Source organism: Lissotriton helveticus, chromosome 7 (genome assembly GCF_964261635.1).
Source record: "Lissotriton helveticus chromosome 7, aLisHel1.1, whole genome shotgun sequence".
In the NCBI taxonomy this organism is placed as follows: Eukaryota; Metazoa; Chordata; class Amphibia; order Caudata; family Salamandridae; genus Lissotriton; species Lissotriton helveticus.
Window position 1 is genome coordinate 1,287,560,589 of NC_136068.1, and position 13,213 is coordinate 1,287,573,801.

The 13,213-nt window shown below is 42.4% G+C and overlaps 1 protein-coding gene across 3 annotated transcripts in view; it reads left to right on the forward strand.

Annotated features, from left to right (window-relative positions):
• LLGL2 (LLGL scribble cell polarity complex component 2) overlaps window positions 1-13,213 on the forward strand; it is an 876,878-nt gene that overhangs the window by 290,526 nt on the left and 573,139 nt on the right. For all 3 annotated transcript variants that reach the window (XM_078654529.1, XM_078654530.1, XM_078654531.1), the window contains 2 exons: window positions 3,345-3,507; window positions 10,122-10,254. In XM_078654529.1, the coding sequence (XP_078510655.1) occupies window positions 3,345-3,507; window positions 10,122-10,254 (296 nt within the window). The remainder of the gene's footprint in view (window positions 1-3,344; window positions 3,508-10,121; window positions 10,255-13,213) is intronic.

A 13,213-nucleotide genomic window follows, 5' to 3' on the forward strand; every position in this document is an offset into this window, starting at 1 on the left:
CACATATTACACCTTATACTCTAATCTCTATATGGAAACACAATTGTATCTATAAACAAGGGCCTATTTGTACCCATGGAAAGCCTATGTGTAATCGCCAGTCATTGATATTTGTACATTCCCCACAATGACAATGTTCTAAACATTTAAAAACAACATCATACTGTTTTGCATGGCCATTTCACTTTTTTGAATTTAAACTTATATAATGCATTTTGTTTCTAACTCGGCATGCATCTCACGTGCAGGAAAACTATACATATCAAGATTAATTTACTACCTATATGTACCAACAGTTTTCACATCCTTCTAAGGACATTATACTTAAATCATGAACCATCTGGTTAGTGTTGTCCACATCCTCCCGGAAGTCATTCAAAACATTCATACACCATTCATATGGCATTTTGTTGTTACTGACCATTGCAGTTATGTTGCAAGGAGAAATCTACCGATTACGTAGTATTCCTGTAGTGGTCGCTTTTAATGGGGAGAGTGCAGCATTAAATATTGAATAGTAGCGTGCCCTGACACCATTAGTAAAAGGGCCTCTATCTTTACCTCAATATATAAGAGGAAGCTGCATTATCAAATCGGGTCTTTTTTAATAGCTGATGAATAGCGGTTGTGATGTTATCCTCAAATTCCTACATGGGTTAGAGAACACAGATAAATTATTTACATCCTGCATTTAGTTATTTGTTACACAGAGCTCAACTCGTTATGCAGTTATAATAACATAAGGTTACCTTGCATAATTCTCATGGGGCGTGTATATTTTTTTGATGCCTCCAAGTGAATGCTTGTTCTGTATTGGTACTGAAAAAGATGTGCTCGTTTTAAAAAAAGATGTGCTCGTTTAAAAAAAAGAGAGAGTATCTGCAGTCAACATAGCCACATTGCCTATACTTATAAAGTGGTCCTTACCGATAGTCGCAACGATCTTTTTCGAATAAGGGGGGGTCCTTTCACGCAGCCGGGTAGTGTTATGCACGTGGCTGTATAACAGAATAAATCGGTGTCACTATATTTCTGACATATGTTGCAAACAGTTTACTTAATCCCAGCCAGATGTTATCTTTATTAATTCCTACCCCCACTAGTCAATCGGTGTCGGCATGTTCTACGTCGCCTCTTTTACACCACTAGCTCCGCTCTGGAGAATGTTACAGGGGGGAAAGGTTTGTTGTTCTTACCTATTAGTTGCGCACGGCTGTCTTTCCCGGTCTGCAAAACGTGGCGTCTTACGATCACCAATCACGTAATGGTTTAAAGGTTTGCAGAGATCAGCTTGTCGCTTTTAAAAGCACGTCATATAATCACGTGGCTCTGAGTTCTATCGTCGAGGCCAGCCGACACTACGTGCATTATCTTTCCTCTTCTTTTTTTTATAAAAAAAGGGAAGGGAGACAAAACTTTATTATTCAATTCTTCTGCTATACACTTCGTGTGTTTCGCCCTGTTGGTAGCAGATGAAATATATGTGCGCGGGGCTAAATATGGCTGTTCTGCACATATGGGCACAGTGCAGAAATGATGATAATTATTTACGGTAGCCTCGAATTCAGAAATGCTATTGATAGGTAAGGGAGGTCGTGCCCTATTTAACCTAAAATGACGGACTCCCCCGTTAGAGGTGTCACTTATTTGTTTTTTATCAAAACATTCCTGCCTTCACAGACAGGAAGATCCCAAACCCTAATATCTAAGCTATATAATATTTATAAATAGAAGCACAGAGCCCATATGGTACATACCAATGGCCCTGCATTTAGGTGGCAAACTTACCTTTTGTAGCTGACTTTACGGTCAAAATATTTTAGTGGGAGACAGAATTTCATACATGACTTGTGAAGTCCTCCTGACTTGTTCGGTTTGCTTTTCAGGCCTGATTCTAGTTTTCCCCCCAGAGAACATGACATTTTGCCAGCTGAAAGGCTGTGAGCCCTGATTGGGCTTGACATTCCACAGTATAGCCACTGTTGTACTCCTAATGGAATACTCTCATACTGTACCAAAAGCAGATTATGTCTATAACTGGAACTGGTTTCAGCTGATTGATAGAACAGGAGAACAAGCTTTTTTACATGCACCTTTTTTTGAGAAGGCAATGTGCCTACTGGTGTCCCTTTGCAATACTGAGCCAATGTCACATGACTGAGATCCTGGTCTTCCATAATGTTTGGGTGGTGTACCTGTGTTGTTGTCTACGACCAGCAGATGGTTTGCCTTGTGATTGGTGTACATAGAGTACCCTGTTTGGTCGCCTACACATGATGTTGATTCATTTGGCATATACCAGTGAAGAAAGGAGGGCCCTAGCAAGGCTCGAGCTCTCCTCCGAGGTTGAATAGTGTTCACAACCATGCAAAGGGTTTGTGCATCATCGCACGGCAGATGAAAACATGAGAAACATTCCATCCCTAAACACTTTGATAGAAAACACCTTTAAGTGGACATGTTGTGGAGTGAATGCCTTTTACTCATATCTGTTTATTGTTTTTTTACAAGGGGCACAGTAGTGTTACAAGTAGCGTTAGTTAGCAACATAAGTGGAAATGCGTAACCTCACTCCGCACTTTTCTACTTTACATACTGAAAGATGCTCATGAAGAGAGCAAAACCATATTTACGTTGTTGTTACAGCTTCCCGTGCGTAGTGCAAAGATGCAATGATCCCCAAGAAAACATTAGCATTAGCATCTAGAACAAATGTAGGAAGAAGAATAAAGCCCCTGCCAACACTTTCCCAACCAATTCCTTTCAAAACGAAAAAGTGGATACTTTGGTATGTCGGGGGAGGAGAGGTCAGAGGCCACTTAACCAGTAAGGTCAGGACGGACCAATAACATTCTCTTATTTAGCGGCTGGACCACCAAGATAGACGGTGCCCCGGCATGGTGCTCTAATGTTAATCAAAGAGCTGTAGGGCTATGCAATGTGGGGAGAAGCATAGGAATTCTAGTTTGGTCAAACAGTCGATGAGAGTGCGCCAAGTCTTCAAGAACTTCTTTTCAGTGATTTTCAATAAATGGGAGATTTGTTCTATCAACAGTTTATGCCAGAGTCTATTGAACCACAGCACTATTGCAGGGGCCTCTTTTTTCCCACCAAATGAGAGCGATAAGTTGTTTTGCCTCTCCTGTCATGTAGTTTAGGGTCTTCCTGTCAGAGCGTGTTATACCCTCTACCTGGTGAATACCTTTTAATAAGCCTAGAAGATAGATAGCATTTAGCTCACGCAAATCTGCAGTTAATGGTGGGTGCAGTAAGTGAGTGTAATAAGTGAATGTAGTAAGTGCAAGTCACCACTACAGTCCTAACTTGTGTGTTCTGCGTCTCAGGCTTCCAGATGAGTACCGCAACAGGCGATCTTTGGAGTCAGTGGAATGCCTTCAGGAGAATCCGAGGAATTCTGATCAGATCCTGATTGGATACAGTCGTGGCCTAATGGTTATATGGGACTTGTCAAGTAGCCGCATCATGCAACAGTTTCTTGGTGTTCAGGTACTGCAAAAAAAATTTCATATTGAATTGTAAATCTTTAGCTGCACTGTATATCAGCTGTGTTAGACATATTAAATGTTTTCATTGTGTTTACGGATTTCTCAGTACTTGCTTGTGAGTATGTAACTGTATATTGTATGTATTTGGATAGCGTATATCTAACTGGAAGTCAGTGGAGTGCTGGACTGGGTCAAAGGCAAAGATAGTCAACATGTGATTGGAGGAGTAACTGGTTTCTAAGACCCAGAGTAGACTTTTACTGCATGATAATGTAGTGTTCGAGGCATATGAGATGCAGATCTTACACTGTGCATTAGATCGCCACCTGGTGTTGGGCTCGGATGATTGCATGTTGTCGTCTTGTAAGAAGTTTTTGTAGTCACGAGATAGGTGACTCCTCCCTTGGACGATAGTGATCATGGGCATCGGCTCCATCCTTAGATTGTTTTTTTTCCGCCACTGGGTTCGGATGAAACTTTTCCGCTCCGGTTCGAAATCTACTTTTCAAGTACTTCGACGCGTAAAACGTAACTACTTTCGATATCGACAAACATTGTCTCGACTCCATCAGCTCGATTCTGTTCGTCGACGCGGGCCATCGGGCCTATCCACGCCGTGAGGCCTACACCTCATGGAAAGGACGCCATTCAAAAGATGCCCCAACTGTGGAGCACAGTTCGCACACAGTGACCATCACGAGGTGTGTAACCTGTGCTTATCGCCAGAAAACGACGAATCCAGCTGCACAGCCTGTGCGTCATTTCGATCCAAGAAAACCATTCGAGATCGGAGGGCCCATCGACACGACATGCAGAGATCGTCCCCGGAACCGGTGGATATCTTCGACGAAGAAGTTCCGCTCGTTCCCGAAGAAGATTCAGAAGATCTCCAAATCGTATCAGAGGTAGATGACTTAGATGACTCAGATGACTCCATACCATCGGGCCAGCGCGTGAGTACTACTGCCCACGGCCCCATACCCACCACCCAAATCGAAGGCAAAGGTCAACACTCCGCCTCCGGGACCCAGTTACGACCAAAAACACACTTCGAAGGCCCCGCCATTGAGCCCAGCTCCGAAGAAAATACTCAAGCCTTCCAGTAGCTCCTTACCGAGCAAGCCGCACGTGCCGATCCCACCAGCTCCCTCTGAACCGAAAGAAGTCTCGGCTCCGAAACCGTCGACTTCTAAAGACAAAACATTGAAGCCAGTGTCTGACGCCTCGAAGCAGACCAAACCAGCTTCCTCTCCGAAGCCAATATCTTCGGTACCGAAACCTACAAGGCCTGATTCCGATGCGCTCAAGCCCTCGAAACATCCTACGACTCCGAAAACAACACCTTCGGTGCCAAAGGACACAGTTACAACTCCTAAGGCTAAAGACAAGCAGCAACCACTCCCGGAACCGAAAAAATCAGCACTGGCAAAGGTTCCGCAAGGAGAAGAACTTTTCCAACCTGATCCTCTGGAAAAGAAGATCTACATTGACCCAAAGACAGGTCATGTATCCACTACACCACACAGGAAGAGGAAATTCGACACAGCACCTACACCTGCAGTGCCTGTCAAGAAGAAGGACTCTGCCACATCTCCTATGCACCCTTCTTCTCCCATACTTCCTTCTCCTTCATCTCCTGTTCCTCCTAATAATTCACCTCACAATTCTCCTGAACACTCTCCTCCTCATTCTACAAAACATACACCTCAAAATGATGATGAGTATAGCATAGGGGGAGGGGTAGACCCAGATCAGCCTTTCCGCTACCCTGTGGATGACCCAGATTGGGAGTACCCAAACCCACAAGATGTGCCAGATATTCCTGACCCACAGTCCTATCCATCAAAACCTTCTCCCCCAGAAGACAATATTGGTTTTGGGCACTTACTGAATAGGGCTGTCATTTATCATGGGGTTACCATGCATTCAGATGAGGCAGAGGAAGATTTATTATTAGATACGTTTGAACAATCACAAAGGTCTGTTCAAATTCTTCCTATGATCAAAGGTCATCAAACATTCTCCAGAGGTATTTAAAGATCCTGTACGTGCTAGGATCCTAGACCCTAGAATTTAGAAAAAGTACAGGCATGCTCCTAGTGATCCAGCCTACATTAAAGGACAGCTACCCTTAGATTCCCTAGTTGTCTCAAATGCTAGAAGAAGAGCAAACTCACAGACATCAGGTGAAGCACCACCCCCTGATAAAGAATCTAAGGTGATAGATGCTTCAGGCAAAAGAATAGCTGCACAAGCTACTAATACATGGCGCATAGCCAACACGCAAGCCCTCCTTGCAAGATATGACAGGGCTCATTATGATCAGTTAGAAAAATTACTACAACATCTACCTGACCAATATAAGGCACAGGCAAACAACCTTATACAAGAAGGCAAGTTAATTTCAAATGCCTCAATCAAGTGTGCACTTGATGTAGCAGACACTGCATCTAGAGCTGTAAATACTAGTGTTCTGCTTAGACGTCATGCGTGGCTACGCATTTCAGGATTTAAGCAGGAAGTGCAAACTACCATCTTAAATCAGCCATTCAACCAACATCAGTTGTTTGGACCAAAGCTAGACACAGCACTTGAGAAAATGAAAAAAGATACAGATACAGCCAAATCTATGGGAGCTTTGAGAGGCTCCTTTCGTCGCTCCTTCTATAGAGGAGGCTCCAAACAAACTGGAGAAGACAATACAGCTTCCTTCAAATCCAATACATAGGCATCCTCCAATAAAGGATATTTTAGAGGAGGATATAGAGGCAACAACAATAAAGGAAGAGGTTGAGGTAACAACAATAATCAAACCTCTTCCACCACAAAACAGTGACTTCCCTCTGCTCCCCCAACAGCACTCCACTCCTCTGGGGGGCAGACTAACACAGTTCCTACCTGTCTGGAATTCCATCACAACAGATAGGTGGGTAAGACAAATTATCCAGTATGGCTACTGCCTCGAACTTACAGCTACCCCTCCACACATACCACCCAGGCAGCGTCCAATGTCGGCAGAACATCTTACGCTGCTCAAACAAGAAGTCCTATCACTTCTTCAAAAGGACGCAATTGAAATAGTTCCTTTACAACATCAAGGAACAGGGGTTTACTCGCTGTATTTTCTAATACCCAAAAGGATGAGACACTAAGACCAATTCTCGACCTCAGGCCCCTCAATCACTATGTACACTCAGATCATTTTCATATGATCACTTTACAACAAGTGCTCCCATTGCTGCAACAAGGCGACTTCCTTGCAACAATAGACCTAAAAGACGCCTACGGCCACATTCCTATACATCCTTCTCTCAGGAAGTATCTAAGTTTTGTACTGGAAGGACAGCATTATCAATTCAAAGTCCTTCCATTTGGGGTAACAACTGCACCAAGAGTGTTCACAAAGTGCCTAGCATTAGTAGAAGCACATCTCAGAAGTCATCAGATACATGCCTTCCCTTATCTAGTCGATTGGCTCATAAAGGTCAAGTCATTCAATGAGTGTGTCCAACACACACATCAGACAATTCAAACATTGCATGACTTAGGGTTCACAATCAACTACACCAAGTCGCACCTACAGCCCTCTCATGTACATCAATATTTAGGGGCTACAATAAACACGTCTACAGCTCTAGCGTATCCCAGTCCAGCAAGGATACAGAGCATTCAAGCCTTAGTCACAAAGTTCCAACATCAACACTCTCTCCTAGCCAGAGTGTTCATGAGACTAATAGACATGATGGCATCTTGCATCTTCATTGTACCATATGTAAGACTGCAAATGCGTCCGTTACAGGAATGTCTAGCAAAACAGTGGAATCAGGCTCAAGGACAACTAACAGACGTGGTGTTGGTAGACAGCCGCACACATCGCTCTCTGCAGTGGTGGAACACCAAAAACTTGACAAAAGGGCGGCCGTTCCTCAAACCTGTTCTACAAATAGTACTTACAGCAGACGCATCTCTCACAGGATGGGGAGCCCATCTCCAACATCCTACAACTCGAGGGCAATGGACCAATCAACAAAAAACGTTCCATATCAATCACCTAGAGCTGCTAACAATATTCTTAGCACTCAAAATATTCCAAGTACAAGTACAAAACAAAGCTGTCTTAATAAGGACGGACAACATGACCGCTATGTACTATATACAAAAACAGGGGGGGACACACTCTCTACAGCAGTCCCAGCTTGCACAGAACATTTGGAGATGGGCCATTCCACAAAACATATATTTGTAAGCAGAACACTTTCCAGGAGTTCACAATCAGATAGCAGATCTGTTAAGTCGACAGACACAACAAATTCATAAATGGGAACTACATCCGCAAGTTCTTCAACCATTCTTACAAGTGGGGTCATCCAGACATTGATCTGTTCGCCACACACGAAAACGCAAAATGCCCAACCTTCGCCGCCAGGTTTTCACACCCGCTGTCCAAGGGCAATGCGATATGGATGAACTGGTCAGGCAGATTTGCGTACGCTTTTCCGCCACTACCACTAATACCACTAATAATACGCAAGCTACGACAACAGTCGCTCAAACTGATTTTAGTAGCTCCAACATGGGCACGCCAACCGTGGTATACAACTCTGCTAGAACTATCCCTAGTTCCACACCAAAAGCTACGTCTGACACCATCCCTGTTAACGCAGAACCATGGAGACATCAGACATCCAGACCCAAGTCAACTGAATCTGGCGATCTGGCTCATGAGGTCTTAGAGTTTGGTTATCTTAACCTACCACCAGACTGTATGAATATCATTAAAGAAGCCAAGAGACCTACTACTAGAGCTTGCTATGCTGCTAAATGGAAAAGATTTGCCATTTACTGCAACAATAACCAAATTGATCCCCTCAATGCTTCCATCCAAAATATCTTTTGTTACCTTCTACATTTACCAAGATGTAACTTGGCATATTCATCTATACGCCTACATCTTGCAGCAATTGCAGCATATTTACAAAATAGACAACATCTGTCTCTATTTAGATTGCCTGCTATAAAAGCATTTACGGAAGGATTAAAAGAATCATTCCTCCCAAGTTACCACCCTCTCAAGTGTGGAACCTAAACATTGTTCTTGTAAGGCTCATGGGACCACCTTTTGAACATCTACACAAATGTGAACTGCAATTCCTCACATGGAAAACAGCTTTTCTAGTAGCTATTACCTCTCTTAGGAGAGTAAGTGAGATTCAAGCTTTCACTATACAAGAACCATTTTTACAATTACACCGTAATAAAGTGGTTCTCAGGACCAAATCCAAATTCCTTCCAAAAGTCATTACTCCGTTTCATTTAAATCAATCTGTAGAGTTACCAGTGTTTTTCCAAAACCCAGACTCTGTAGCAGAAAGAGTTCTACACACACTAGACGTTAAAAGAGCTCTCCTCTATTATATAGATAGGACCAAATAATTTCGCAGAACAAAGCAATTGTTTGTACCTTTCTCTCCACCACATAAAAGCAACCCCATCTCTAAAGCTGGAATTGCAAGGTGGATTGTAAAATGTATACAAATATGCTATCAAAAAGCAAACCGTACAATTAACAGTTCCTCCTAGGGCGCACTCCACACGCAAACTAGAAGCCTCCATGGCTTTCTTAGGGAACATTCCCCTAGAAGACATCTGCAAGGCAGCAACATTGTCTACAACACACACCTTCACTAAACACTATTGTGTTGATGTGCAAACTAAGCAGCAAGCTGCAGTAGGCCAAGCTGTCCTCAAAACCCTCTTTCAAACTACTACAACAGATACAGGTGAGTACCACTAAGGGGAGACACTGCTGTACAATCTATGCACAGTGTAAGATTTGCAGCTCATATGCCTCGAACGGGAAATCATACTTACCAGTATGCATCTGTTCTTGGCATGTAGAGCTGCAGATTCTTACACGCCTCCCCAGGGCCTGTATCTGTTCCAGTTCTATTTTAATTAGATATACACGCATGGACATCCTTTCTTCTTTCTACAAACTCCATCATTTCCAATCATGGCGAAAAACAATCTAAGGATGGAGCCGATGCCCATGCTCACTATCGTCCAAGGGAGGAGTCACCTATCTCGTGACTACAAAGACTTCTTCCAAGACGACAACAACATGCAATCATCGGAGCCCAACACCAGGTGGCAATCTAATGCACAGTGTAACAATATGCAGCTCTACATGCCAAGAACAGATGCATACTGGTAAGTAGCATTTTCCTTTCTGTAATAAGGCATGTCTTCAACTCGTAAGTTTCTAAGTTACAAAATGGTTGGGGCACTCCTAATAGATACCTTGTTTTCTAGGTGTTTTTCTTTTTTGTACTTCTGAGTGAGAGACTACAGGAATTTCCTTAGGGTGAGGGCAGATTTTGCTGAAACCGTTCGCTGTTTGGGATATTTTCATTCTGCAGGACAACAGGAATGGAGCAGCATTTTCTGCCATTTGGCGATTTCAAGTGGGAAAAATAATAATTTGGAAGGGGGATTAGTTGTCTTCTGTGTTGGGCAAGTGTATTGTTGGTTTTGCTCATCTTTGATCTATCACATAAATAATTAGCACAGTTATCTTTCTTGTGTCTGATTTTCACTGATTAACTTTCTTCATAGCAATTGGACAACATTTTCTGGCAGCGGGATGGCCGACAGATCATTAGCTGTCATAACGATGGGAGTTACAGCAAGTGGTCAGTTTCTGGAGATGCAACACAGTCTGAGCCTGTGGAAAACAAAGTGCCATATGGTGAGTGTTTGAAGGATTTAGGATATAGTATACAAGCCTCTCTGAAATGCTCAAATGTCATGTGATTGAACTTTCCTGGTACACAGTCTGCACTCATTTGCAATTATACCCACCACCAGCAGTTGCTGAAGGCTTTAGTGTGTAAACAGTGCACCTTTTACCTATTCATTCTTCTTAATGAGCACTGTGCTATGGGTACGGAGTTTCTTGAACAGTTATCTTTAGATTAGCAGTACCCCATCTTGAAGTATTGGCAATGTTTAAACCTTTACAAAATTAGAAGTGAACTTCTCCAAGCTTCCCCTGTTCTTGAGAAACAAAGCGGGTGATTGGTCAAAATACTTCTAAAACGTAGAGCACTTAATTTTGAAATACACAAGAAGGGTTGAAATCCTGTTCGACTTTTATTAGAAATACCAGTGAGTTAACTTTAAAATGTAGCTGGTAAAATATAACCACAAACTGTTTTTGAAAGGTAGAGCAGATAGAGGTTAGGATAGACTTCAAATAGACACAAAAAAGCCATCGGACTGAGTAAAGTTAAAGGGTCAGAGGCAAGACTGCAGTGAAAAGAAATTTGCTGAAGAAATATTTGAATTTCAATTTGAAGAGAAATGTGATTCAGCCCCTTAACTGCTGAAGCTCTCTTCCCGAAAATAAGTTGGGAAAAATTAAAATAAATGACAACTTTTTTTTGTCTGTCATTTTTAGCTCCAGAGCTGATTTTCAAAAGTAGTGAATTGTTACATCCGTCAGACTCTTCTTGATACAGGAATATATATAGTGTTTGCTGGTTGACCAACAAAATGGTGTAACCAAAGCAACAACTGAGTTGCAGCTCATAATTAGTGCTTCTGGTTCTGTGGTGTTTATTTTTATTACCTTTCTATCTCTATTTCCTCATATTTATTTTTTCTGTCTTTAGGTTGTTTGTGAGAAAAGAGGCTATGGGAACTGGTTTTTTTCCACATTTTTCTCAAACTACTTTGCACTCTTGTAATTGGTTATGTAGTTAGATATGTTTATATGTTCCCAAATTGAAAAATTATCCTGATCTGAAAACCTTAAGATAGTATTACATACATTTCAAGAGACATGAGTCTCGTTCTGATTTGTTTATGAAATGAACCACTGGAAACCTACATACTATTTACAGATGATGCTCATATGGTCATCAGATTCAAAGACAGATTATGCAATGTTGGCCATTCCTGCTTCTGAGAAGGCCACTATTGTCACACCACTAATCATTCATTGTCGAATATTGTGCATTTGTTGAATTTGTTCAACAACATTTATGCTGTCAGTTTTTTATCGTACAAAAAAACTATACATTCCGTAGAGCAAGCTTATCGTCCCTGAACAGAATGACACCAGATACATTTTTATAAATGTTCACTCTGCTTGGCATTCCATACATAAACAGACTCTTTCATTTACTTTTCTTGTGACCACACCTATGCAAACAACAATAACCTTTTATTAAGTGGTTGAAAAGGTTTTGTGCCATTCCATAAAAGTGAAAATAACTGGTGTTGCCATTACCTTCCTTAACGGCACTTGTTGCAGCCACCTCATCGTGGATAGAAGTCCAAGTCTGACCTGCCTGATTTACTCTGACGCGATAAGTTGTTTGCAGACCTTCAGAGTAGCTGATTAACTCACTTGACCATTGTTCAAGATCCATCATAGTCTGGAAAGAGGACCCACTCTGTTTAGGATGCATCTGTAGACTGAACTTGTTCTGCTGATAATAAGAGTTTCAACTTCAGGAGACCGATTTGAGACCCAGCAGGTTTGACTGCGTTTTATTATTTACGTTTTATAAAAAGGAGTGCATTATTTTATATGAAGGGGCATCAGTGTCACAAAAAACCTCGACGGGCTTGTAAAATCAATATTTTGTAATGTTTTTTTTTCTTTTTAGAATGTAGGGTGTGCATAGTTGATCTAAGAATTATGAGATTGTCAGTTGCTAAAAATACATTTTGACAATCCTTGCTCTCACCATTCAAACTTTTATGAATGTTTGAGAGCTGTCGCACTTGCCACCACAACCCTTCTGGCCTTTCTAAAACAATCTGCTTCACATGGACTTCCAAATGCAGATTCCTCTCCTTGTCAATACCGCAAGGTGCCAGACTGGATCTGGAGATTTTTCAGTGTAGCTCCTGCATGCCATCAGGTTATGTTGTGCGACTCCACATTGACTTCAACCCGCTGTAAGTGACATCAGAGTCGCATATAAGTGCCAGCCTTGCTCACTGATGTCAGTTCCTTTCTTCTCGCACTTTCGGACACGGATCCAGAGCTTGCTCGAAAACTTTTACCTCATCTATGATGAAAGTTTTGTTCCAAAATTCTTTTTCCTATGAGCAAGGAACATGTCCCCACCGAAAACTACAAGGTTTAAGCCTTGTAAAGACTGTCACAAACAGATGTCTTTGACAGACCCCACAAGGTATATCTCTAGTCTGTAAGGTCTTTGCATGATTCCAAGGATTGCGATGAAGGATCTCAAGGCGCCACGTTCGCTCAAAAGCAGAATTCTGTCACCAAACACCAAAGAAAGGTCATTGAGCATATCCATGGCCCCACCCCAACCGCTGTCCGCTTTTCTCTCCTTTGGAGGTTACGGCATGGGATGCCAACTGAGTCTTTCCCACCCAGCCACTAAAGCCAACAGGCTTCCCAAACCTTTTTGTAGCTATGGGTGCGGTTCCCACAAACCATGTGGGACCACCACCCAGAGGTCAGGTCAGTCACCACCCCTAATGTAGCTGCAGCCTCCAAAACCCCTTATACCAGCACGGGTACCCAGTGAGAGGAAGGACCTATCGTCTCCTGCCCCACTGGCAGTCCATAACATTGACAAGTGGGTTTTACGAATAGTCCAGAGGGGCTACTCCATCCCCTTTCTGGAGACTCCGCCACCCACTTACAACTGGCTGACTGGGGA